The sequence below is a fragment of the Pipistrellus hanaki genome, assembly GCF_964339955.1.
Source record: "Pipistrellus hanaki genome assembly, chromosome: 8".
NCBI lineage: Eukaryota > Metazoa > Chordata > Mammalia > Chiroptera > Vespertilionidae > Pipistrellus > Pipistrellus hanaki.
This window is the reverse complement of record NC_140510.1, coordinates 85,408,949-85,435,519: the sequence shown is the minus strand read 5'-3', so window position 1 is coordinate 85,435,519 and position 26,571 is coordinate 85,408,949. Positions and strand designations below refer to the sequence as shown.

At 44.0% G+C, this 26,571-nt stretch overlaps 3 protein-coding genes across 25 annotated transcripts in view; 1 reads left to right on the top strand and 2 right to left on the bottom strand.

Moving 5' to 3' along the window:
• OSGEPL1 (O-sialoglycoprotein endopeptidase like 1) overlaps positions 1-1,166 on the bottom strand; it is a 187,204-nt gene extending 186,038 nt beyond the window's left edge. The window contains exon 1 of one of the 5 annotated variants that reach the window (XR_014795751.1): positions 369-1,072. Coding sequence is in view for 2 of the 5 variants with exons in the window: in XM_084892449.1 (XP_084748575.1) it covers positions 369-561 (193 nt within the window). In the remaining 3 variants the exon portion in view is untranslated. The other 4 variants (XM_084892452.1, XM_084892449.1, XM_084892451.1 and 1 more) reach the window with 4 other exon arrangements.
• Positions 1,167-5,486: 4,320 nt separating this feature from the next.
• ORMDL1 (ORMDL sphingolipid biosynthesis regulator 1) lies at positions 5,487-14,567 on the bottom strand. 6 transcript variants are annotated; one of them, XM_084892464.1, is made up of 4 exons: positions 14,441-14,567; positions 12,746-12,926; positions 9,502-9,653; positions 5,487-6,876 (listed from the first exon to the last, which is right to left on the bottom strand). In XM_084892464.1, exons 2-4 carry the CDS (start codon positions 12,917-12,919, stop codon positions 6,741-6,743), a joined length of 462 nt encoding a protein of 153 aa, XP_084748590.1. In that variant the 5' UTR covers positions 12,920-12,926; positions 14,441-14,567; the 3' UTR covers positions 5,487-6,740. The 6 variants fall into 6 exon arrangements, with proteins under 6 accessions (XP_084748590.1, XP_084748591.1, XP_084748593.1 ...); XM_084892465.1 differs by having other exon boundaries at positions 14,404-14,456; XM_084892467.1 differs by lacking the exon at positions 14,441-14,567 and adding an exon at positions 14,366-14,388.
• Positions 14,568-14,678: 111 nt separating this feature from the next.
• The window catches only part of PMS1 (PMS1 homolog 1, mismatch repair system component), a 65,653-nt gene continuing 53,760 nt past the window's right edge, over positions 14,679-26,571 (top strand). For 9 of the 14 annotated variants that reach the window (XM_084892442.1, XM_084892441.1, XM_084892440.1 and 6 more), the window contains exons 1-3: positions 14,679-14,755; positions 17,695-17,846; positions 21,049-21,231. In XM_084892442.1, the coding sequence (XP_084748568.1) occupies positions 17,715-17,846; positions 21,049-21,231 (315 nt within the window). In that variant the 5' untranslated portion in view covers positions 14,679-14,755; positions 17,695-17,714. The remainder of the gene's footprint in view (positions 14,756-17,694; positions 17,847-21,048; positions 21,232-26,571) is intronic. The other 5 variants (XM_084892443.1, XM_084892437.1, XM_084892431.1 and 2 more) reach the window with 2 other exon arrangements.

Sequence of the window (26,571 nt, the reverse complement as noted above, 5' to 3'; positions counted from 1 at the left end):
AAAAAAAAATCAAACAATAAAGGCAAAATGGATCAGTAAAAATAAATGCAGCCTATTTCTTGGAAACATCTTTTAAAATAAAATTTAATCATTTGCAAAAAGAGCAGACACACAAAGTAAGCTTTAATCGCCTAGCTCACAAACACGTGCTCTCATAACCGTCATCTTACACGAACCACATCTCGACTACAGAGACTGCAGCCTCCTTCTTTCCCCATTAGTCACAACTTTTCGAATTAAATTTACCCTCCTGCCAGAGGTTTATCCCAACAGGGATGTCCCCAGATCCCATTTTCCCCAACATAGCAGCAGTCCATCGCTAACGCCCCCTGGCGCTGGCAAGGATTAATGTCATGTCCCCACATCACCTAGAACTGTCTGGGTGTTGCCCTGGCCGGTTGCACAGTGGATAGAGCACCGCCTGGGGGACTGAAGGGTCCCGGGTTCGATTCCGGTCAAGGGCACCTCCCTCAGTTGCAGGCTGGATCCCTGGCCCTGGTTCTGGGCAGGAGGCAACCAATCACGTGTGATGTTTCCATCTCTCCCTCTCCCTACTACCATCTCTTAAAGTCAATGGGCAGATGTCCTCAGGCGAGGATGAACAAAACAACAAAAAGACTGACAGAGCCTCTGGGGCTGTGAGGCCCTTTCCCTAGCACGCCAGCCGGACGGCACGGGAGGAGGGAGCGAGCAGACACGGGGACTTGCACGGATCCAGGGAGCAGAGGGCATGGGGGTGAGGTGCGATCCACCTGTTCGGAGAGATCAGCGTGGGGTTCAGCTGACAGACACCCCGAGAAGTCAGGTGTGCAACCCCCAAGGCAGGCAGGCGGCCGCGCGGGTCCTCTCTCCGGCCCGCGGGCTCCGGGGAAGCGGGGCCTGGAGCTGCCCGCAGGAACCCGGCCGCCCGCCCGGCCGGCGGCTCCGCGTGGGCCTGGCCCCGGAGGGCACGGGCAGCTCGGGGCCGGCTTCCCCGCTGCCGCCCGCGGACACCCATTTAAAAGGCGGGGCCCGGCCGGCGGCCCGCGCAGGGGCGGGTCGTGGGTGCGGGCGCCGCGGAGGCGCCGGAGGAGCGGCCACTCACCGCTCCCGAGGCCGCGGGGCGGGCGGGCGCTCCTCCGCGGTCTCCGCTCCGCCCGCCCGGCGCCGGAAGCCGGCGCGGGACCGGAAGTGACGTCATCGCCCGGCGCCGGAGACACCCCAGCCCCGAGGAGGCCGCGCGGTTAGTCCGTCTGCCCCGGGCGCTGGGCGGGGGCTGCCCCGCGCGGTCCGGGCCGGAGGCGGCGGAGGCGGCGGCGGCGGCGGCGGCGGGGGCGCGGGCGGGCTCGGGGTCCGGCCGCCGCCCCGTCCCGGGCTGTCCAGGGGCTGATGGTGGTTTGGACCGGCCCCGGGCGCCCTGGGGGAAAGCGTTGGGTGGGTGGTTCGCCATTCCGTGTCGGAGGGCCTGTCACCCTCCTCACGCTGCGGCCTGGGACACCCCGTAGTCTTAAAGCCGGGGGATGGGGCGCCGCCAGGACTCGGGGCTCCCAGAGCGCGGACCCCGGAGCCGTCACTCCCACCTCCCCGCCCGGAAGGTGGGCGGTCCGTCTCGAGGTAAAAATAAAAGGGGGTGTCTTAAAACTCACTTCCCTTTAAAAATCTAATACCCTACCTCCCCCTCCCCCTTTTCATTAAGGTATTACATGTGTACATATCTTCCCACACATGCCCTCACCCCCAGTGTCTGTGTCCATTGGGTATGCCTGTATGCATGCACACATGTCCTGTGGTGGACCTCTTACCTCCCCCACCGCTCCCCCACCTTCCTGCTAAATACTGAAATATGGTATTGAAAAATGAAAAAACTGCTGTTGGAGTTTTAACCTTGCTATCTGACTTGCTTAAACAATAGGGTAGTTTACAGGAGATTGACTCCCACTGACAGCTTCCGGGGTAGAAACTATAGATAACCTGTAGAGATTAACCTCTGAGTTCTGCTTTTGTATTATGGGCAAGATAGGGCCACATTCCAATGTTCCCAGCCTTGTTTAGAATATGGAACAAAGGTAAATTCCTGTGGTTTGAAGCTTTAAAAGGGACTGCCTACACCTGGATCGGTGCTGGCGTGTGGGGCCCACCTGCGTGTGGTGCTCCCCGGCCAGTTTTTCAATAAATCCTTGCCTGCCTTTTTAAATCAGTCTTCAGCCTCCGGTGGTCTTATTTTGAACCCAGGGTTCGACCCCACAGCAAATACCCCACTTTTAGAAGGCCTTGAGGGCACATGTTCTTGCGCCCCCGTTTTTATTTTTTTTTTTTGCTTTTATTGAAATGTGAGCTCACGGCCACTTTTCTGTCCGAGAGGCCTTCCTCCCTGCAAGGCTCTCGGGGCTCAGGAAGCGAGCACCCCGCTGGCAGCGCTGGCACCTGGCGGCTTAAAGTTAGTGAGATGCATACACCACGGGCGGGAAGTCATCCTCTCGTGACGGGTACAGATATGTAAATTCATAGCTACCAGAATGTTATGGAAAGTTTTTTTTAGGTGAAACTTAGTTTTTGACTATTTTTTATTGCTGTGTGGCAGTAGCCATAATGCACAGTGATGTGGCACTTAGCATGTGCCAGGCCCTGTTGCAGATTAATTTACTGAACCTCCCAACAACCCTGCCGGAAAACCATCTTCGTCTCCCTAATAGAAAGATGTGGAAGGCTGGTCAACCTTGAAGCTCTGAAAGGTCAGAGGCAGGCACTCCCCGTCTAATTGAGACAATGGTAACTGAGGCAACTTCCCCATCAATATTCATGTAAATCCTCACTGATAAAATAATCTGCCTGTTACTGGAATTTCCTGCCTAAAGGCTAGGGGTGTATCCCATAGTCTCAATAAAAGGGGTAGCTAGGCCAAAGCATGGCGGTAGTCCTCCCACTAGAGGTGGGCCCCCAATATTCCCAAATTAATATTTCTCTAGTCTTTTTCATTTGTGTGCGGCCTTCTCCAGAACCCAAACCCTGAACCGGAACTCTGAACCACGCGGGATGTGAAAGGGGCTCCCAGCCCCAGGAGGGAGTGGCTGTTCATTTACACGGAGCACTGGTTCAAGGGATTTGGGTCACACAGCTACCAGGTGCAGAGTTAGGCACTGGAGTCTGTTTTCTTAACAACCAGATAACTCTTATTTTTCTCTGGGCTGCATTGTTGACCCAAAAGAAAAATTTTTTTTAAAAATTACGACCTAGAGAGAGAAAAATGCAGTCCTGATTTGCCTTGTAGGTCAGGGGTTCTGTTATGCACTGAAATCTCGCCAGGACATTGGGCGGTTTTTCTTGCAGGTGAATTAGGCTCAGCAGGCGTGCCCCTGCTCTCCTGTGCTGTGCTTGGTAGTGTTGGTGTCATTGGTAGATTGTCATCACTGAGTCTGAATGTTGCCTTATATAAAACAGCAGAACTCTTCCTTTGAGTGCATGTTAGAAACCTACACCAAATGCACGTCCTGTCTTTGACACTTCCTCCATGTTCTTGATTGCACCAGAGAAGTTACTGGAGGAAAGGTGTGGGCACTCTGGATGGGTATCTAGGCTTCCATCAGATCACATCTATGGTCAGATGTCACTTACAGGCATTCTCAACGAAAGATGGCCTAACCACTGACACTTCATCTTGAATTGAGAGTTCCAAATACATCTAGCCCTTTGCACTCCGCTGTCCCCTCTCAGGGGATATCAGAATTCTAGCATATCACTCGGATGTCCCCTCTCACGGGGGACATTGCAGTTTATTAGTGATTACGGGGAATTGAGTTAATTAAACGCACGTTTCCGCCGCAAAGTATCGTCGAGTATCTGGTAGCCAATGTCCAGAATGGTTCGGAGTGCAAAGGGCTAGATATACTCATTTGTCTTGGCTGTTGTCTAACTTCCCACTTGTATACTTTAGACTAGGAAAATCATATGAAAGAGAATCGTGTAATACTCATTCCCTAATTATGTCTTACTATAGTGGATTTTATCACATATTTTGGGGGTTCTTCCCCTGGGGCCAGAACTTTATTAGTTGCTAAGAGATAAACTATCCATTCCCTGTCTTCAAAGAACCAAGTCCAATAACAGGCAATTGCAATCCAGCATTATGGAAAGTGTGCATTGAGAAAGTGCATTAGGTGGTGTTGCTTCCACAGATGGATCCATAACCTAGCAGGCCTTGGTGTGATTGCTGGGTTTAACATCTGATTCTCATATAGCTTGAAATTGGCTCATGACAATGGGGTGCTAGACCAGACATTCAATTTGTTGATAAACTATGTAAAAACCATACTACAATAGAGGCCCGGTGCTCGAAACTCATGCACTGGAGGCCGGCAGGAGGGGGGTGGGGAGAAGGTAAGGGGTGTGGTTGTTAGTTTGGTTGTTTTGGACATTATGGACTCTGGCTCTTTATATTAATTTATGAGGAATGCAACAATGAGGAGCTAGGATAGTTGAACTGGCTGGATTGGGATTTGGTGTTGACCAAATCCCAGTGAAAGCCAATCAAACTATTATATAATCAGGACTGCTTAGTAAATATGGAATGGAAAGCAACAGATGGGTTTGGTGCTTCCCAAGGGCTCATTTTGAACTTGACACACCCCTTCCCATTTGAGTCACATACTTCTGTCTTCATAGCTTGAGTTGTGGTAAAAATAGCTATTTGCCTCTTTTCCTTTGCTAAGAAATATCTTTTGATATGAAACATTCATTCATGGTAATACTGTCGTCAGGTCTCATCTTTGGAAGATATTTTGCTGTTTGCTGCGTCGTTATGCTTCATAAATTTGCCATAATGTGACTTTAATCATTTTTGTGTGTGCAGCTCAGTGGTATTAAGTACTCTGTACTGTTGTGCAACCATCACTACCATCCATCTCCATAACTTTCACATCTCTCCTAACTCTGTATCCATTGAACACTAATTCCCTATTACTGTGGGACCCCTTTCTCCCCCACTCTGGCCTCTGGCCACCACCACTGTTTGTTTTTGACTGTGACCATGAAGGAGAACCATCATTTAACAACACTACATGTTTAAGACTTGAGGTTTTAGTGACTGCCTTCACTTGCTTAATTTTTTGCCCCATGACATTTATTACTACATGAAATGATCTGTGTTTATTCATTCACTTATTATCTATTCTCCAGCTAAACTATAAGCACATAAGGGAAAGAACTTGGTTTGTCTTGTTTACAAACTGTATCCACAATACCTGAAGTAATACCTATACACAAATATTTATTAAATATTTTTAAAACATGAAGGGGGAAAGTGGGAAAAATAGCAAGAGGCCTGGATTAGAGCCAGATTTCTATCTCTGAAGTATATGCAAAAATAGTAAGCCTTTTGAGATAAACTTTAAAAATTAAGAAAAACAAAGTACTATTTAATTTTTTTTTTTACAAGTTCAGTTGCTTAAAATAAACCTTGAAAAGTAACAGTTTAACACCAATGAATGAATTTGGAGATTTTGCGATAATCCTACACCAAAGAAAATTTTTATTGATTTGAAAAAAACTACACAGGAAAAGACAAACATACAAAGGCATTATCATACAACTGATTTCTAAAGTCAATACTTTTGAAATATAAAACAATTATCCCCCAAGTCAGTTTATTGAAACAAACTGACTTTAAGTTGGTCTCTAACTTTTCAATTTTGTTTACAAATGTTCCTAGGGTTTTCAGTATTATCCCACATCAGAACTTGTTTTTTTGGAAATATTTACTTCTCAAAGTTGTATATAGTTACTTCTTGCAATTAATGTCAGCAACTATCAGAAGCTTCTCTAAGTCACAAGAATTCAATATGGCTGCTGCTTTGGAAATATCAATAGTTACCCTATTGGGTTATCTACATGAAGACTCATGTACTGAAAGTCCAAGTATTTCCTTCTCTAAAGAATGGCAGACTTAAATAATGAGATTGCTCAATCACATACCGGTAAGCAGAGACTTTTAAGTTAGAATATACTTTAACTGGGAAATAAATTATTTTCGTAATTGGTTTAGCAGCTGTAGGTCTGCAAAGGCAGCAAACCTCATTTTGTTTCACAATCAGAAGGCTGACTCAGGCTGTTTGTAAGATGCCTAACTACCTTCCATCGCCAGTCCGTTGTGAATGTGGACCTCAGTTACTTACTGAGTTAAGTAACTCAATGTGACAGCGATCTCATCCATCCACACACAATGTTGAGCCAGCAAAATGAGAAAAAAAGAAGCCCACTCACAAGGCTTATGTAAAACAAGAGGGCATATGTCCTCTTACACAGCACAAGAGGAACATATATGGCAAAAAACAACCGTCTATATCAGACCTGGGAAGAGATGGTTTTGGTTTACGTGTAAGTTGGCTTAAACTGACCATGGCGGAATGATTGGAAAGTTTCTTCTCTAACACAATGCCCATTCGTTATAAACTAAGCTGGCTTAGTTTCTTATAAATCTTATTTCCTTGTATTTATCTACTACCCCCTCATTCTAGAGCCTTTTAACTTACAAGCTGGGCCTGCCCAGCCCACCTCTGAAGCCTCTCTTGAGAAAGGTACCCGCTGCAGTGAACAGGGGCCTCCTCCAGGAAGAATCTGCACTTCAAACAGCACAGGAAGAACCAGCGCTGGGCCCTCCGTGCAATGCCTCCCATTTCACACTGCCAGGGAAGCAGTGAGTTTATCAACCACCCCTTCCTACAGGCAACTCAGTAGCGTAAAAGCTTTTCTTCTGTTTTCAGCGCTTTTCAATACTTGTTAATTCCAAAAATACGAACTCCATGCAGCTGTGGCACTTTGGGAATTAGCACACTCAAGAGAGAAGCTGTGTTCAGCATGAAGTGAGTTGGGTCATACTTCGTATAGAAACTTGCCAGAAAATATCTGTAGAAATAAAAGTTATGAATATATTTAACGTTTAAAAATAATATTACTTTTAATGAAGGCATAAATGCAATTTTCACTTCTGCAATTCTGTTAAATGCATTTAATAAAATAGGTTTGCTACTTAGCATCCTTTCAGCAGGCTTTCAAACTAGGGTTCATGTGCTCCCTAAAATTTCAGGTGTAGTTTAGTATCTGTGTTTCTGAAGAAAAGATTCAGATCCAAAGATACATCATATCCTCTAGGGTTTTGTGACCCACCAGCTGTGAGTGGAGAAAAACGGGGTTAGTGCATTAGTACAATTAGTGTCTTTGAACAAAAGCAAATACTTGGTTGCCTTTTAATGGTCTCATTTCCATACTGTGGACAAACAAGTCTATAACCAGTTTAGCTGGAAACTTGAAAGACACTGTTGTAAAATTCCAGCTGTTTTGCTATAACTTGAATATACATACATATTCAGACACCCAACACCTGAGAATTTGTTTTAATAAGCCTAACCCAACTGTAAGGCCATAAATTGAGTCAGAAAATCTAGTTTTACTCGAGCAGTACATCAGAGCACAGACACATCATCTGGGCCCTAACAACAGTATCCTAATATAGACAAGATTTAGAGAATAAAATACCATAACTAAAGAAATTAGTCTGCATATGGGTGTTTTGTATTTTTGGAGCACACAGGAAAGTATTCTTTTTTTAAAGTATTTTTTTTAAAAAACATATTTTGATTTTTTACAGGGAGAAAGGGAGAGGGATAGAGCGCCAGAAACATCTATGAGAGAGAAACATCGACCAGCTGCCTCCAGCACACCTCTTACTGGGGATGTGCCTGCAACCAAGGTACATGATCTTGACCGGAATCAAACCTGGGACCCTTCAGTCTGCAGGCCAACGTTCTATTCACTTAGCCAAACCAAACAGGGCAGGAAAGTATTCTTATAGCTTTTCTCCTAAGTATTGTCATTAGTTTCTCATAAGGGAGATAACTTTAAATACAGTTTGAAAAAAAAAAGCTATTTTCAAAAGACTAAAAATATCAGAGCTGATCAAGTCATTTTCAGATCTAAATTAAGAAATTTATAATTTTAAACTTACTTTACAAACTATATAGTCAGAAAATTCTTGAGAATCCATATTCCTTAATCTTTACTTTTAAATCCTTTCTTCCTGTTTTCATATATTATACTTTAATACTGCTATTTTCCTCCATTCAATGAACAAAATAGGGTACCATTTGCATTTAGTAAGCTTATTTGATTTCCCATCATCGTTATGGGCTTAATCTATAATCTGCTATGTTGGAAAATAGAAAATTTTCTCAGAATGCTTTCGACTTATCATAGCATAGCATATGTCCCCTTTGTGTCTTTTAATGCAACAGTCGCCAACCGGTGGTCCACGGACCACTGGTGGTGAGGTCCAAAGGTTGGCGACTGCTGTGTTAATGAACAAAAACTGTGTGTGTAGATTATATAAAAATTACTTTGCTATACAAAAAAACCCGCCAATCTTCCAAGGAGATGCAAAACCAAGTGGCAATCAGTGTGATGGTGTTTATTTGCCAAATAATATTCTGGAAAGAGACCTGTATTAGAAGCTGGAAGTTTAGGGTTTCATCTGGGCTTTTGACTCCAACTACCCGCAAGATCTGGAGCAAGGTAATGAGACTGTTTCTTTAAAAATCTGGGCTAACAATTCACATCTCACCACCTGACAAATAATGATCAAGTAAGAAAATGTCTTACTGTCACCACATAGTATCAATGCTGCATAGATGGTTTTAATGCTGCTTTTTCAGTTATGTAAGGAATTTAACCAGATGCCAGATAAAAGGTCAAATGCTTTACAGATGCTGTATCATTTACTTCTTAGAGTAGATGCCATAGAATTTTATTTATGAGCAAACCGAACTGGCGATTCAATCCAGGTCTAACCTCTCTATTCTCTAAACCAGTGATTGTCAACTGGTGTGCTACAAAAATGTTTAAAACATGCAGTACGCCCTTAGACTCTCAAATAAAAAAATGTCAATAGCCAATAATAACCACCTGGTATGAATTAATCGAAAGTATCCTTTTTTTGGTCAGGTTGGCAAAAAAAACAAACAAAAAAAAACAAAACATTTTGGTGTGCTACAGAATTTGAGTAATTAGTTTATGTGTTCCATTAGATAAAAAAGGTTGAAAATCACTGCTTAAAATCATGCTTTCCCAAGGAGTTTGAACAGCCTAATGGGGCAGGTGGTCAATGAAGTATGTCTGAAATTGTCCAAACCTGTTTAGAGAGAGCAATCTGATAGTGGACTATAGAGAAGACTATGTGTTTAGTTTTCTGATAAGCAACTTATGAACATGACCTGGAATATATTTGACCTGTATAACCTAGAATGTCTAGGCATACTGATGGGTGTGTAATGTGGTCCCCATATGCTACTACTAAAGTGAAAACTGCTTTATTACAGCTTGTTAAAGATTCTGCCTGTATTTTATAGTCTACCCGAGGTAGCTATTTATCGACAGAAGTTTTTAACAAAATACTATTTCTAGTTCAAATTCAATCTAATAAAACCATAGCTGCCTCTTACCTAATCCCCCGCCTACCTAAAACTTCCCACCACTTACAGAATTATTGGAGAGATGGTGAAAAACTTGCGTGAAGATGTGAACTGTACTCCATAGTCCAGCTGCTCCCAGTGAGTGAGGAGCCTTGCCTTACCCTGGTCCGGAGTTTCAAAAGGAGTTCCTTTCACCGCGTGCATAAACACATACATCCCCTGGAGAGCAAGCACGGAGCGTGTCATTAACGTCACAGACAAAATTGGTAGTTGTCAGTAAACAATGCGGTAGTTCCAGACTATCTGTGACAAAGTATAAGATTCAACTTACAGCTCAAGCATTAACCTTTCACATTATTGTTTCCTCAGAGCACAAAAAAACTTCCAGAGGTAGATAAATATTATTGGGTGAAAACCAGTGAGAAGTCAACCAAAAGTAACCTGCTTTCATCTTTTTATTAAATTGAAATAAACAAGAAGTATTATCAGGGTAACTATATAATTACATTTAGATTTTTTCTAAGATCTTTCCTATTAGAAAACAGGGTTACCTTTTCCCCAATGTGTAGGAAAGGTTTATTGTGGCATATTAGTAAATATAATACTTATAAAATAAAAAATACAAATTAGTAAATAATGGTAATAAGCAAAACCTCTATATCAGGAAAAATGGTTCTGAAAATATTTAACATTAAAACTGTCTTTGTCCCAATAGCTCTCTTCCAAAGCAATGAAGATGGTTTGCTGTAATAGGCATAATGTTCAACTCAATTTGCTTTTAAAGTCACAACTGTGCCTCAAAGTATATCCTCTGAAGTTAGTTTTTTAAAATGAAGTATTACTAAAAGCCAATGTGTTCAGTAATATGTTAAAATATCCAATTTTGTGATTATGGGGGGGGAAAAACAAAAATTAGTGATTTGAAATTTTACATTATTACAGGTTAAAAGAGTCCTTATTTTCCAAGCTTAGCCTACCTCCTATTCAAACAGGCAATTCAAAAGTTGTTTAGCTGCAAAAATAGCTAAGCTATACATTAATGATCACGTTCAATTGAATTTAACTCAACTTACATTAATAAGTGAAATGTATGGACCACAGGATATGTATGCATATATGAATTGAACAGACACACAGCCTGAAAAATGTCAATCTTCTAAGAGATGGCTAAGGGGAAAAAGATGTATAAACAACTAGAATGTAGGGCAGCAATTATACAATCAGGGTACTCCGTAGATGCAGGGGAAAAGGTTCCTTGTGACTGAGCCAACAGCCCGATGCTACCTTGTCAACTGTCTCATTGCATAGGGAAACATGATCGTGTGGTCTTTAAAGGAAACTAGGAGGCAGAACGTATATGATTTCAGGTTCCTAGGAGTATGCTATTGTCTACTCTAGACCACATAATGTGTTAGAATTATCAAGAGACGAACAATCTGGTATTCTCATCAGTATTTAGGATATATGTAATATTCAGTTTATTGTATGTTATCATTTTCAATGAAAAAGAATAAAATCTGGCCATATATCTTCTACTCTATTATATTTTTAATATATTTTATTGATTTTTACAGAGAGTAAGGGAGAGGACTAGAATTAGAAACATCAATGAAAAAGAAACATTGATCAGCTGCCTCCTGTATACCCCTACTGGGGATCGAGCCTGCAACCATGCCCTTGACTAGAATGGAATAGGGACCCTTCAGTCCGCAGGCAGATGCTCTACCCACTGAGCCAAACCCATTAGGGTTACTCTATTATTATTTTTATTTTTAATAGTTTTTCTATTAGGCTCTAGCCAGTTTGGCTCAGTTGATAGAGCTTTGGCCTGCGGACTGAAGGGTCCCAAGTTCGATTCTGGTCAGAGACACATGCCCTGGTTGTGGGCTTGATCCCCAATGGGGGGCATCCAGGAGGCAGCTGATCAATTAATCAGTGATTCTGTCTCATCCTTGATGTTTCTATCTTCCTCTCCCTTCCTCTCACTGAAATCAATAAAAATACATTAAAAAAAGAATTAGGAAAAAATGTAGCTCATAGTTAGTCCTTAATAAATATTTATTGACTCAAAAGAATTCTCATTCATTTTAAAAGGTAGGCAAAAAGTATTAACTCTACGGTGAACTGTAACACTAAAGAAAAACAACCACTAAGGGGCCCACTGCATGGATTCAGAAAGGCAAAAACTATTTTTTCTGACCAGGAATACCACTTAGGTCTACTTTCCTGTATTTAAAAGCATTCAGCATGCTTCACATTTTTAATTATTTTAATTTAGGCTATCTTCAAAAGAAACAAATTTGGAGTCACGTAATTGCTACAGCTATGTCTGGTTAGTTAGGTTTTTAGTGTGGTGAACTCAGTCAGCAGTTTGCTTCCCTACATGTTGTAAATTTCCTATCCCTGCCGAGACCGGTTTGGCTCAATGGATAGAGCGTTGGCTTGGGGACTGAAAGGTCCCGGGTTCGATTCCGGTCAAGGGCATGTACCTTGGTTGCGGGCATATCCCCAGTAGGGGGTGTGCAAGAGGCAGCTGATCGATGACTCTCTCTCATCGATGTTTCTATCCCTCTCCCTTCCTCTCTGTACAAAATCAATAAAATATATTTTTTAAAAAAAATTTCCTATCCCTTTCCACTGCTGTATACTGTGCCTCAATCTCAGTCAACCAAACTGAAACATGAGAGAGGAAGATGACTTCTGAAGTACATTTAATACATATGTCATGGGAGAAGGAAAAATTACAGGACAACACAAGCTAATTCATTCAGCAAACACTTCAATAGGTATTGGCGCTCTAGAAATAAAAAATAAGATAAACTGCTAATTGTAAAACTATTATAAATATCATTGCTAAAATGACCTATTTTCTAGATTAGAAAACCCATAGAAGGAAAAATGTCTTACTTAGAAAAGCGCCCAATGTTTAAATATAAAGTGTGACAGAAAAATATATTCCCGTTCCAGACACTAAAATCATCGAGCTGTACACTTTAAATGGGTGACTGTTACATTATGTGAATTATATATCGTAAAACTGTTTTAAAAAACTAAGTCATAGGTTCTTCTTTATAAAGAAACTTTTAAGCTTTTTAAAAAACTGTGTTTAAGTACATCAAACATAAAATGTACCATTTTCTAAGTGTACCGCTGAGTGGTATAAAGTGCATTCACATTGATAAGCAACATCTTCACCATCCATCTCCAGAACTCTCTGCATCTCCCCAAAATTACAACGATCCCATTATATTAATACAATACTCCCCACCCACCCTCCCTGCCCCAGACCGGGTGTGCGGTGGCGTCCTCACCAGGTTGTGAATGACGTTCGTTAGGGTCCAGGCCACCGGGACGCTGAAGAAGGGGATGCTGAGCAGCACGATGTGGAGCAGGCCCACGCCCAGGGCGTACGTCAGCCAGATCCCGCGGCTGTTCATGACACGGGTGTTGGGGTTCACCTCGCTGTGGGCCACGCCGACGTTCATGTTGGCCCTGCAGGAAAGCAATGGAGTGCATCAACGCCGACATCACTGGAAGCCAGATAACCCCAGTCTGACCTATAAAATACGCTGTGAGCCAGGGCTGTTTCTTTCTAGTTGTTCTGAAATAGAACAAGCACGCCCTCTCGAATATGCTACTTGCAGATGCTGACAAAGGCAGAAGGAATTCTTGCCATCTGACTTCATGGTGAGACAAACGAGAGTTGTTTTATAGTTCTTGTTGGGGAAAAAATAAAGTTAAAACCCTTTCCTACAACGTGTCTTCTGGCATGTTGGTTTTACTAAATGAAATAATGGGCAGGAAAACTCAAACAGAGAGAGAACCTACATTTCCTCATGTCATGAGAGCAAAGTGAAAGCTTGGGAGCTAAGTGTATCAACAGAATCAACGAACACAAAGAAAGCAAAGCTGATCCAGGCTCCGGTCTGACGTCATGCTGTACCCACACAGGGCCTCGGGGTTCCAGTCATCGCTCCCCAGGAGGAGCCTGGGAGGAGCGGGGCCGTGGGACAGGGCAGGTCCCGGGAGGAGCCCAGGGCCAGGCAATGGTGAACGGTGTACCTCCAGCCACCCAGCTCCTTCCTTCCTTCCTTCCCCAGCTTTTCCTTTTCCCTCTGGCGTCCCAGGCGCGCACAGAGGAAGAGCTGACCCTGGTTCCCGTGTTTCGGCCACGGTGTGTGCCGGGGTCTGGGCCTCCCGTGAACCAAAGTGTCCAGGAGAATGCCCGTGGCCCCGGAGAAACACACGCCTTCCTGTCACCGAGCCCAGCCCGGAGTGCCCGGGGCCCGAGGCCCTCCCTCCGAGCACAGCCGGGAAGCGGGAGGCAGAGCGCTCTCCGCCGCCGCCGGCACCTCCTCGGGGAAGCCGCCCTCGGAACCGGCGCCCCGCGCTGCCTCCACTCCCCGCGGGGGAGCTCGGAGGGCGCCCCGAGCGCGTCCGCCCGGGGTGCGGGGGGGCTGCGGGACGGGCTGCACCCCAGACAGCCTCTCCGCGGGCCCGAGGGGCCGCGTGTGCGGGAGGGCCCCGCAGCCCCGCCGCCGCCCGCAGCCCCTCCCCCCCGCCCCTTCCTCCCGGAGCCGCACGTCCGTCACGGCCGAGGCCCGACGACACGTCCCGGGTGCGAGCCTCACTACGAGGCCGCTCGGGCCGCCCCGCCAGCCACAAAGGGCGCGCGCCCACCGGCTCCCGGAGGCCCGCCGCCCGCCGCAGCCCGCCCCGGGCCGCCGTCCGCTCCCGCTCACCGCCACCCGCCCCGGGCCGCCGTCCGCTCCCACTCACCGCCACCCGCCCCGCCGTCCGCTCCCGCTCACCGCTCACCCCCCACACGCCCCGGGCCGCTCCCGCTCACCGCCACCCGCCCCGGGCCGCTCCCGCTCACCGCTCACCCCCCACCCGCCCCGGGCCGCCGTCCGCTCCCGCTCACCGCTCACCCCCCACCCGCCCCGGGCCGCCGTCCGCTCCCGCTCACCGCCACCCGCCCCGGGCCGCCGTCCGCTCCCACTCACCCCCACCGGCCCGCGGCCGGCGCGGAGAAGGAGCGGCTCCGCGGCGTCGCGTGTCCGCGCAGCCGAACGCCAGCGGTCGGCCCCTGAGCAGCGCCGCCCCGCTCAGCTCCCGGAAGCGCTCGGCGCCGGACGCGCTGCCCGCGGATTGGCTGCGGGCGGTGCCAATCCCACGTTCCCGGGGGAGAGGGAGGGGGCGGGACTAGGGCCACGCGCCTGCGCCCGCCCCCTCCCTGCGCGCGCGCCGAGGCGAACCGGCGTCCTGGAGGAGGGCAGGTGGCGGGTGGCGGGCAGCGCCCACGTCGCGCGAGCCGGAAGGTAGTGTCGCGTGGCCCGCGGGCACTCCCCCGTGTGTTCTCTGGGCTCGGTCCCCCTCCCTCAGCTCGCCTGGTCCGAGCGCCAGCGCCCTCCCCCAGGCGCGACGCGGCGGGAGCGGGCGGACGGGCCGCGGGCGCGCGCACGGGGCCGCGCAGGGCCCGGCGGTCCGGGCTGGCGGTTAGATGGCAGCCGGGTCCGCCCTGCTGGGGCGTGTGGGGGCCTGCGTGGCAGCCGGTGCCCGGCCCGCGGGCGTCGTTGGCCGGGCCCGGGCGGCCTAGCGGGCGGCGCGGTGTGAGCTGCGTGGCGCCCGGCGAGCGGGCGGGGAGCTCCTCCCGGAGCCGCTTTCCCGCCGCCGGCCGCCCCGGGGTATCCCCGCCCACGGACCCCTCCGCCGCCGGCCGCCCCGGGGTGTCCCTGCCCACGGACCCCTCCGCCGCCGGGCCCCGGGGTGCCACCGCCCACGGACCCCTCCGCCGCCGGGCCCCGGGGTGCCACCGCCCACGGACCCCTCCGCCGCCGGGCCCCGGGGTGTCCCTGCCCACGGACCCCTCCGCCGCCGGCAGCCCCGCGTCTCCGCCCACGGACCCCTCCCGCCGCCGGCCGCCCCGGGGTGCCCCCGCCCACGCTGGGAGGGGAGGGGGACGGGCGCGAAGCCTCGGTGTCCTCTGAGGACCGGAGGGAGGACCAAGGGGCTTTGGAGCCAAGATTTGAACGAATTGCATGAGGGCAGCGCGCAAAGCCGGTCCTGTGCGTCCTGAGGGCGCTGTCGGCAGCACGTGGAAGGGGTGTGTTCGGACGTTCCCCCCACCCTATATATTATATATATATATGTATATATGTATATATATACACACACACACATATACACACACACACACACACACACACACACACACACACACCCCTTGCATTTCCGTTGGCTGACCTGTGGGCCTGGAGAACGTGGGCTGAGGTTAGACAGAGGCCCAGCTGTCAGGGAGCTGGCGCTTCACCTGGTTAGCAGTTGGAGATCTTTATAAAATTTCAAGTAGGGAAGCAACATGAGGACATTTAAGTTACGGGCAGAACCCTATAGGACCTATAGTATAGGTCAGTGGTCGGCGAACTCATTAGTCAACAGAGCCAAATATCAACAGGACAACGGATGAAATTTCTTGTGAGAGCCGAAAACAGACTTCTGCGCATGGGCCTCCAGGTTCCAATCGCACTGTTTGTGGGCGCCCGCACGTGGTGTTTTGTGGAAGAGCCACACTCAAGGGGCCAACGAGCCGCAGGTGGCTCTGGAGCCGCAGTTTGCCGACCACAGGTATAGGTGATAAGGACACGAGGCAAAATGTCTACTAGGTGGTTATTGCAAAGTACGAGGGAGCGATTTTGAGGGGCTGGCCAGAGGCAGTAGCTGTAGCCGTAGGTCTGGAAAGGAGAGGACTCCTTTGAGGAATATTTAGGTCGGAGGAGAGAGAGGACTCGGCAGGATGTGGAGAGTACGGAGCGTTCCTAGGATGGCTGCACGGTTTCTCATCTTGTCCTGTGAGAGGAGGGGAGCATGGCCTTTGGAGTCAGACATGCCCAGGTGTGCTCGGTGCGCTGTCACTTGCTGTTCGTGTGATCGTAGACACGTTATTACGCTTTTAAACCCAATCTGACAGAAGAGTGATAATGTACGTGTGGTTGCTGTGAGGATTGAGTGGGGCTTTATGTGCATAGAAGGTCAGTGAGAGGAAGGTTCTGAGATCCCTTTGGGACATGTGCCGTGTAGGTGCTCCGGGCCATCTACGTGCTGGCATTTATTGTAGAAGGTGCTAGGAAACAGGCCCTGCTTAGCGTTCAGGACAGGCTGGTGAGGAGGCAGGTGGGGCAAGGAAGGGAGAAAACGGAGTGTGTCGGAACGGGGGAGGCAGCGCTGACTTGCTGGAAGGTGTGAGCTTTGTCACGTTGGCTTGGGGAGCCCCTCGATTTGAATGTCTGAAGCCCAGTAGCATAAAGGGTAGTTGCCTGATATGTCTGATTAGTTCCGATGAATAGTAATTCGCCCGGGCTGACCGGCAGACCCTGAACGATGGAAGAAGGATGACTGGCACACATCTGTGAGAGAGGCTAGGGGCTAGTTGGCATAAGGAGCCAAAAGCCCCGACTGCCTGCCTCCTTGGGCATTTGTCGTCACAACAGCTTGAACTAAAACTAACCTCTATACATATATACCAGCACTTTAAATAAAAATTACCATTTGAAAGAGAAAAAATAAAAATAAATAAAACTAACCTCTAGATACAATAGCAGGGTAAGCATCCCTGAGAAAGCACCTGCCTCTGTGGTGTCTTTCAAACAGGGATGTTTTGAATTCCAAACGCAAAGATTCTGGTAAACCCCAGGGCTCAGACTTGTTTGGAAGAGTCAGGCAGGGTGCCGCCTTAGGCAGGGTCCTCCAGAGGCCTCTGGGCTTTCAGAGAATCCTCCCGACAGACTTTCCAACCACGTCCCATGCTTCCCCACAGTGATTTCAGGAGGTCCGAACTCCAAAAGAGCTCAGTAATTTAAAGAGATTGTAGCTCACCAAACATGTGGATGACTGATAGGTGTCTGTGAGACAGCCATGAAAGCACATACGAGGAACTGGTATCTGCATCCCAAAGTGACACAACCCCTGGTCATTCATGGCCGGGCAGATCACAGGACACCATGTGCCATCCTTCCTCAGTCATTGCCATAACGCGATTTCCAACTAATGCTCTGTCCTTCGTCCTATAAAATGGAGATGGTCATGACATCTATTCAGAGTGTTTTTAAGACATAAGTTATTTAATTCTGTATGTGCTCATAGAAGATGTGGCATAGAGTGAGTCTCCATAAATGTGAGCTGCTAGTATTATTGATGCTGCTATTATTCTGTTAGGAATGCTCAAGTTTTTTCTCTCACAGCTTAAATTTTTATCTTCTAGGTACTCTACTAACAGCTAGAATGAAACAGTTACCTGCAGCAACGGTTCGCCTCCTTTCCAGTTCCCAGGTCATCACGTCAGTGGTCAGTGTTGTGAAAGAGCTCGTTGAAAACTCCTTGGATGCAGGGGCCACAAGCATAGATGTCAAACTGGTGAGTGTCCAGAGAAGCCAATACCTTTAAAGCAATAAGGGGACAGGTGTTTTCTCCTTATCGCTATTACCTTTTCGGTAAACTATTCATAGGACGTTGTACCTTTGTCTTGTTTAAGAATAAATTCTTAAAAATAAATTGTGATCTAAATCAACATTAGTAACATTAAAGGACATTATTAAAAAACACACAAAAATTTCATATTTAGGACTGCATTTAATTTGTATTTTCTACTAATAATTTATTCTAGGTTATTGATATATGCTATACTTATTTATATATTCTTATTTGCATTTAAAAATATATATTTTATTGATTTTTTGCATAGAGGAAGGGAGAGAAATAGTTAGAAACATCAATGAGAGAAAAACATCGATCAGCTGCCTCCTGCACACATCCTACTGGGGATGTGCCCGGAACCGAGGTACATGCCCTTGACCAGAATCAAACCTGGGACCCTTCAGTCTGCAGGCCCATGCTCTATCCACTGAGCCAAACCAGTTAGGGCTGCATTTTATTTTTTTACCTAATCTAATTTCAAAACTATTTCCTTTGTTGCTTCATGGTTTTCACATTTTTTAATTTAAGTGCTCTATATTAAGTAATTTGAGTTAACATAACATGACACTCATGATTAATTAATATAGTTATTTTGCATGTCTACCTCTCCTGTTATAAATTACTAGCTCATAGAAATATATATATATGTATATATATATATTTTTTTTTTTCTTTCCATTTTTTGTGTTCCTCTACCTGGCCAGTTCTGCTACATAAAAGGTGAGTAAATGGTATATAAATAGTGCATAGATGGTGAATAAAATTTTGTTTGAGTGAATGAATACATTTTTATAGTTTCCTAATTATCAGATATTTACATTATTTCTACTATTACAGTATTAGAAGTAATACTGGTACTAATATCTTTGTAGGAAAGAAACCTTCCTTTTTCTTGTGTGTAATTATCTATATATATAAAAGCCCAGTGACTGGACTGGTGGAATGATCAAATGACCCGTGGCTGTGAGGTGCACTGCGCAGCCAACTAGCATGATCTGGTCCCCAGTCAGGACTGGATTCAGTCTTAATTAACCCTTAGGTGAGAGTATTTCCAATAGGGTGGGACAATTGCTTCTGCCTGGAGGCTAATTGTTATTTTCAGTCTCTTAATGGATCTCTGAAACTCCATTCCATGGGGCAAAGTGTATTATTGTACAATAGGGTAAGTCAGCTGTCTTCTCCCCAGGCAAAATCACCAGTATCTATGCAGTTTTGGGAAACAGTTTTTCAAAGTCATGTTACGCAAGAGAGAGGGAGATCAATGGGCAAAAAAAGGAGACATATATAATACTATATGTAATATTTTAAACAATAAAGAATTTTTTTAAATGTCATGTTATAAAGCCAATAGAAGTCCTCTTGAAAGTGAATGTTTACTTTCATTTACTACTTTCAAAAGTAAATGAAAGTACACATTTTTAACTGGCTATGTATTTTAGTCCTTTGAGATTTATCATCTTTTTTTGTTGTTGTTGTTTGCTTTGTAGAGTTTTTAAATAACTGTGTTGCTATAGAAAATAAGTCTTGTTTTATTATGGTTTCATGCAATAATAACTATACTGGCTAGGAATGTTTTTCTAACTAGTTAAACAGGTAATACTTTTTGAAACACTTAAGTGGATCTTTGTGTTCTTTTTCTCAGATGACTAGAGTTCTTACTTATATTTAAAGATTTGCATTTCTTTAGTCAATGATTTTCTATAAAAAAAACAAAACAGACCAGCTATTCCCAGGATAATTTAATTTTAAATTGGAAAGAGCTGAGGAACTAAATTTGGGTGTCTCCCCCCAGTGCCTTTCATATATATTTTATCTAAAAAGTACTGGCATAAAAATATTAAATAATTTTAGGTTATTGAAAAGATGTGATACCGTTTTAAATACCAGAGTCATTATAAATGTAGGAAGATTTTTTCCCCCCCCTTTAAAACTTGCATCTATGGCCATACACATAAAACTTTGTGAAGTCAAGTTTATCTTAGAAGTTTAGTACAGCCGAGACCGGTTTGGCTCAATGGATAGAGGCTTGGGGACTGAAGGGTCCCTGGTTCAATTCCTGCCAGGGGCATGTACCTTGGTTGCGGGCGTATCCCCAGTAGGGGGAGTGCAAGAGGCAGCTGATCGATGACTCTCTCATCGATGTTTCTCTCTACCTCTCTCCCTTCCTCTCTGTACAAAATCAATAAAATATATTTAAAAAAAAAAGTTTAGTACAAAATTTAGATTGTAGCATTCATAAAAAGTGTGATCACTTTAGCAATTTAGATTTTTTGGTTATGTATACATATTTTTAGTATTAGTTAACAGTGCTAAGCTATGAATTGAGAGTTTTTTCCCCTTGATTTTTCAAATTAAAAACTCACTGAGATTGCCAAATTAGGTGTGTTTTCTTAGCAGTTTCCTGTTAGGTAACTATGCAGAAAGAAATTTAAAGTTGTAGTGTAAATATTTAAACTTTTTTTTTTTTTTAATATATTTTATTGATTTTACACAGAGGAATTGAGAGGGACAGAGAGTTAGAAACGTCGATGAGAGAGAAACATCGACCAGCTGCCTCTTGCGCACCCCCACTGGGGATGTGCCCGGAACCAAGGTACATGCCCTTGACCGGAATCGAACCCGGGACCTTTCAGTCTGCAGGCCGACGCTCTATCCACTGAGCCAAACCGGTCCCGGCATATGTAAACTTCTTATTGAAACGAGTAAAGGGATAAAGTATTAAAAATTCTGTATAATGGTAATTGCTAGACTCTTGGTGGGTGTTGTTTTTGATGGTTATCGTATTTTGTTTGAGAGTTTACATATACAACGGTATTGGTAATTAAGAAATTTTCTTTAGTCAAGTTTAAACACAAATTTAAACATAAATACCTATGACACTGAGACAATTCAAGGGAACCTTAAAGATCAGACTGATTTTTCTGATTTTACAGTTGAATCTGAGTCCTGGGAAAATGAGGGACTTGCCCATTGTACCATAACTAGGAGTTAGTAAACATAAGGAATTAAACTCTTAATTCCTTAAGATTAAGTTTCCCTGAGAGGTAAATAAATGACAATGTTATTTCACTTATGTTTCTCTTTCTAAATGTTGTAACGTTTAATGTCTTTATGTACTAAAAGTATTTTTAACTTTGTATAGGAGAATTATGGGTTTGATAAAATTGAAGTGAGAGACAATGGTGACGGTATCAAGGCCTCCGATGCACCGGTAATGGCAATGAAGTACTACACCTCAAAAATAAATAGCCACGAAGATCTTGAAAATTTGACAACTTATGGTTTTCGTGGTGAAGCCTTGGGATCAATTTGTTGTGTAGCTGAGGTAAGGTAATTTATACTACTTTCGTGATTTTATAATTACAGAATATTGGAAGTGAGACAAAACTAAGCCAGCAGAGTGGTGTGTGTGTAAAGGGCCCCAGCTAGGTACTCATTTATTCTTTTTTCTGAGGGCTCTCTGTAAAGTGATGCCTCAGAAAGAAAAATTGTGGAGCAGTGGTTCCCAATGTGGGGCACATGCTCCACAGGGGGGCAATTTGAATTTTAGGGGGGCAATTCAAGAATGAGTTAATAGTGAATTTTTGGCATTTCTTAAGGTTCTAGGGGCCTCATATTAATATATATTGTGACATAATTATGCATTTCAGTTCTCTTATATGTTTTAAAACTTTGCCATTTTTCATATCACTTCATATTATTATTATTTTCTTAAACAGTTTCTTAGTGATTTCTTTCTCAGTACTTCAACTGTCCTTTTTTTGTTCTTTTATTTTTCTCTTTCATGGTGCCATGTTCTTTGAAAGCTTGTTTAGAGCAAGTTCGTGGCCTTTTAGGCTTCCTTCCTGTGACTAGGAGCTCACTTTTTGAATAATAAGAATTGTATGTCACAGGGGGACATTGGGATTTTAGAGATGCTTAGGTGGAACATGGCCAAAAAAAGTTGGGAATCTCTGAGGTGGAGTTTAGAGTGGCCGACATTGCTGTTTAGCATAGAGGACTATGAGTGAGCCCTTGCTTGGAAGCCAGGTGTTCAGACGTCACTAACGGAGGGAAGACCTTGTCATTCCTTAAATGCACGCTGCTTAAAACTCTATCCCGAAACCAGCACAGCCCATAGCCCATGCTTCTGTTATTTTTCTCAGCACTTATTTAAAGTTCCCTGAGTCTCCAAAGAGTAGGGAAGAGGAACTTACAATTGGCATTGCCCTTCATTTTCCCCAGAGACTGTATATGGGAACCCAGAGCCCTAGGATCTTGCAGAAAACCGTATAAAGTGGGATGGGATTTGTACCAGGGAACTTCTGAAGCTCCCGGTACTGCTACTATTGTTTAAGCTCTCAGTGGCTATTTTAGAAATCATATAATTTGTTTGATAACATAAGTATTTGATTTTTTTTAGCTGTTGCCCAAATTTTGCAGGTAGTCTTTAAGCTTTATTTTAGCAGAGTATTGTTGAAAAATATATAATTTAGTATTTCATTATTTTTTTGAGATGTACATAACCTTGCAGAATGGAAATCAGTCATTATTAGCTTTGTCTGCTAGGTGGCAGCACTATACTTACACATAGGCCATATCGTTTACACTGTAGCTCTGATTTTAGATGGCTGTTTTGCAAGCCCTTATCCAGTAGCACTCTCTGTTTTTTTCTTTTTTTCTTTATTTGACTACTTGAACCTACTTGATAACCTGTTTATCATTTTGTCTTTTGTTTCATTTTTTGAGGCATTTGAATGCCTTGGATATAAATACTTAAATAAATTTGTTCATCAGAATTACAAAAGGAGTAAAAGAATTGTTAAAGTATCACAGTAAGATAAAATTATACACTTATATACATGCACACACATATCACAATGAATTTTTACATATGTGTCCTCCAGATCCAGATTTAGACCATTGTCAGCACTCCTGAAAGTTCTTTAATGCCCCCTCCCGGGCTGCACTCCTCAAAGTAATCGCTATTCTCACCTGTATCAACATAGTCCTACCTATTTTTGAACTTGATCTAAATGAAATCTTACAATATGTATTATTTTCGCCACAGATTTGTTGTTGTGCCTGAAAGCCAAAGGAAATACAGAACTGTGGTGGTGGTAGTAACAGACCCTTAGGTATTACTGGGTGGTAGTAATATCCAGTCACTGCCCAGACACCCCGTCAGGAGAGCATGGGTTCTCCCAGCCCGAGAGCACTGGTGACGGAGTGCTCACAGCAGAGTTTCCCTCTGAGGCTGCCCTCCCCTCAGTGGGAGAGAGTTTCCGAAACATGCAGGGCACCTGCGTCAGTGATTGGGGGCTGGGCTGTAAAGGCCCCATTTCAGCTACACTCCACCCGCCATGCTGTCGGCTCTGGAGTGCCCGCGGGCCCCACCAATGCCAGTGACTGGGGCCCAGCCCCACTTCTCTTTCTGCACTGGCCCCACGGAAGATCCTCCTGGGAGCACTCCTATCAATGTCCTTCTCACTAGCCTCCACCTCAGTTTGCTTCCCGTGGAAGCCACCCTGCAGTGAGGTTTCATGGTCCATCCCTAATCCTGATAAGGAAACAGTTCTTGTGAAGACCAAAGGCCAGTTCCCACCCCAACTTCAAAACAGTCTATTGTAATAACCGTCAGCTAACTTCATTGTCTTAATGCAGCGTGCTGTGCAAAGAAGTTTACTTCAGAGGAGCTGTGCATAGAGAAGTAAGTGGAACATGAAAGTTGCAGCCTTTTTTTTTTTTTTTTTAAACATATTTTATTGATTTTTTACAGAGAGGAAGGGAGAGAGATAGAGAGCTAGAAACGTCGATGAGAGAGAAACATCGACCAGCTGCCTCCTGCACACCCCCCACTGGGGATATGCCCGCAACCAATGTACATGCCCCTGACCGGAATCGAACCTGGGACCTTTCAGTCCGCAGATCGACACTCTACGGTTGAGCCCAACTGGTTTCGGCAAATTGCAGCCTCTTTAGGCATACATAGTGTGTTGATGGTGAAACCAGTAATTTAGTTCCAATATCATGCTTCCCAGTGCTGCGTTTTCCACAGTAGGTCATGCTGCCTTCTTATTAGGGTGGTTAAAAAGGCATTTCTAAGTGAAAAAGTATCTCATCTATACTAATAAAAGGATAATATGCTAATTAGACCAGATAGGCTGGACATCCTTCCAGATGTTCTTCCAGACCAAGCCTCGGCGGTAGGGCCGAGATAGAGGCTGTTGGGGGCGATCAGGCCGACAGGGGAGAGCAGTTAGGGACAATCAGGCAGGCAGGCAGGCAGGCGGGCAGGCCAGCGGTTAGGATCAGCCATTCTGGATCGTGAGAGGGTGCAGGCTAGGCTGAGGGATACGCCCCCTCACCCCTTCCCCACCTTCTGCCCGCACACATTCCGGGCATCTAGTATTTAAATAATAAATATCCCAGGCCTGCAGTGGTAAGCTCAAAAGATAGGTTATCAAGAAGAAGTTAAGTTGAAACTTAATGTGGGAATGTTCTGAATAGTGTTTTAGAAATTTCAGAAATACAGAAAACAATAAATACTTGTTAAGGTCAATTACATTTAAAAATAATGAAGTTATTCAGGAAGACTTAATGATTGCTTTTGTGGGGGGATTCGCTTCTTAAATTTAATTAATATTCTTCACTCAGAATTCAATTTCATTAATAGAAGTTGCATATTTATTTTAAGGCTCCCAATTTATTTTGAAAAATTTTGGATAGAGATTGCAGTAATTATATTATTATATTATTGCAGAAATTCTAGATTTTGTTATTTTATCTGCCAAACTAACAGATGCAGATAATTTTAAAGTCATATAGTTGTAAATGATCTCAGGCTCAGTAGATTGATAATACAGGGTGGGGCAAAAATAGGTTTATAGTTGTGAGTATGTGAGAGTTTATTCTTGAATTATTATTTATTAATTACTGTTATTTTCCATATGAACTATAAAATTACTTTTGCCCATCCTGTATGTAATTAGGTTAATGTTTTGCACAATATTAAACAGCTATTTCCCAAAACTGCAGTTATTGAAATTATTTTTTGTTAGATTATTTTAAAGATGTTAATAATGTCCTGTACACCAAAGAGATCGTTGATTCGGTTCCCGGTCAGGAGATCATACCGAGGTTGTGAGTTCGGTTTCTGGCTGGGGCATGGACAGGAGGCAACCGTTGATGTTTCTCCCTTTCTTCAATGTTTCTCTCTTTTTCTCTCGTCCTCTTCCCCCTTCTCTCTCTCCTCACCCTTCTTCTCTTCTCTCTCTAAAATCAATAAACATATCCTTGGGTGAGAATAAAAAATAAAAATAATATGTTAATTTTAGTTATAGAAAGAAAAAAGTATACTTTCAGCAAAATTGTCTGGAGAAATTTAAAATACATCTAATTTTATATTCTTTATGCACTGTAAAAGAATGAGCATTTTTTTAGTTTATCAATAATAAAATGACTTTCACTCTTAGAATTAAATAGTCCAAAGGAGTAAAACATTCTCTTTATATCTACAAAATATCCTATTGGTATTTTCAAATGTATTACTAACTCCATAACCATTAATGTATCAGTGACTGGCACAAATTGTCTGATAATGATTTTCTTTAAAGGATATCAAGCATAACTTCTCTTGAAATACATTATTGTTTGTAGAGTAGTAATTTTGGTATATTTGTCATTTTTCTTTTTTCTTTTTTAAAAAAATATTTTATTGATTTTTTACAGAGAGGAAGAGAGAGGGAAAGAGAGTTAGAAACATCTATGAGAGAGAATCATTGATCAGCTGCCTCTTGCACACCCCCTACTGGGGATGTGCCCGCAACCAAGGTACATGCCCTTGACCGGAATCGAACCCAGGGCCTTTCAGTCCACATCGGCTATTTGTCATTTTTCTATATTAAATTTCTGGTCCTAATTACTAAGCATACCAAATAGAATGAGCTAGAGAATGAAAATTCTGTTTTGACCTGTTCATACAATTTTTATGAAGACTGTATATATTATTCCTGTAACATAATAAAACATAAGTATTTATTTCTTTATAAGTAGATATTTTACATACATTATATTAAAAATGATCTTTTTTCCTCCAAAGAAATGTTTAAGAAACTCATACAAGTTGTTTTTGTTTTTTTAAACTGGATTTTAAAATGGAGGCTAAATTATACCTCAGTTTTAAAAAGACTACAGAACAGTTTTGCTTTCTTAAAATGAGAACAAACTCTGAACTCAGAATCAGAAACCTAATTCTCTCTTTTTTTAAAAAAATTTTTATTGATGAAGGTATCTATATTTGTCCTCAATCCCCCACCCCTCCAAAAACCTAATTCTCATTCCCAAGTGTTTGAATAAGAGACTTGGTTGGCCAAAGGCATAAAACAGGTTACCTTTTCTGAGTGCCTTTTTATTTTTTTAATCTATAAAGTGATGATAATTTGAGGGTCAAAGGAAATAATGCGTATTAAAGTGTCTTGCATATTGTCATATGCCATTCAGCAGAAGTTCTTTCTACTCTGGTCTTGAATATGGAAGTGGTATGCAGCTGTATCATAGGTGATGTTACCATTAGTCTTCCTCATTCCCTTGTTGACAAGCATTATTTCACATCAACTTTCAAAGATAATCAAATTCCTCAATATCTGGGGGAAATCCTTTCTAAAATTTTATAGCCATTCCTAGG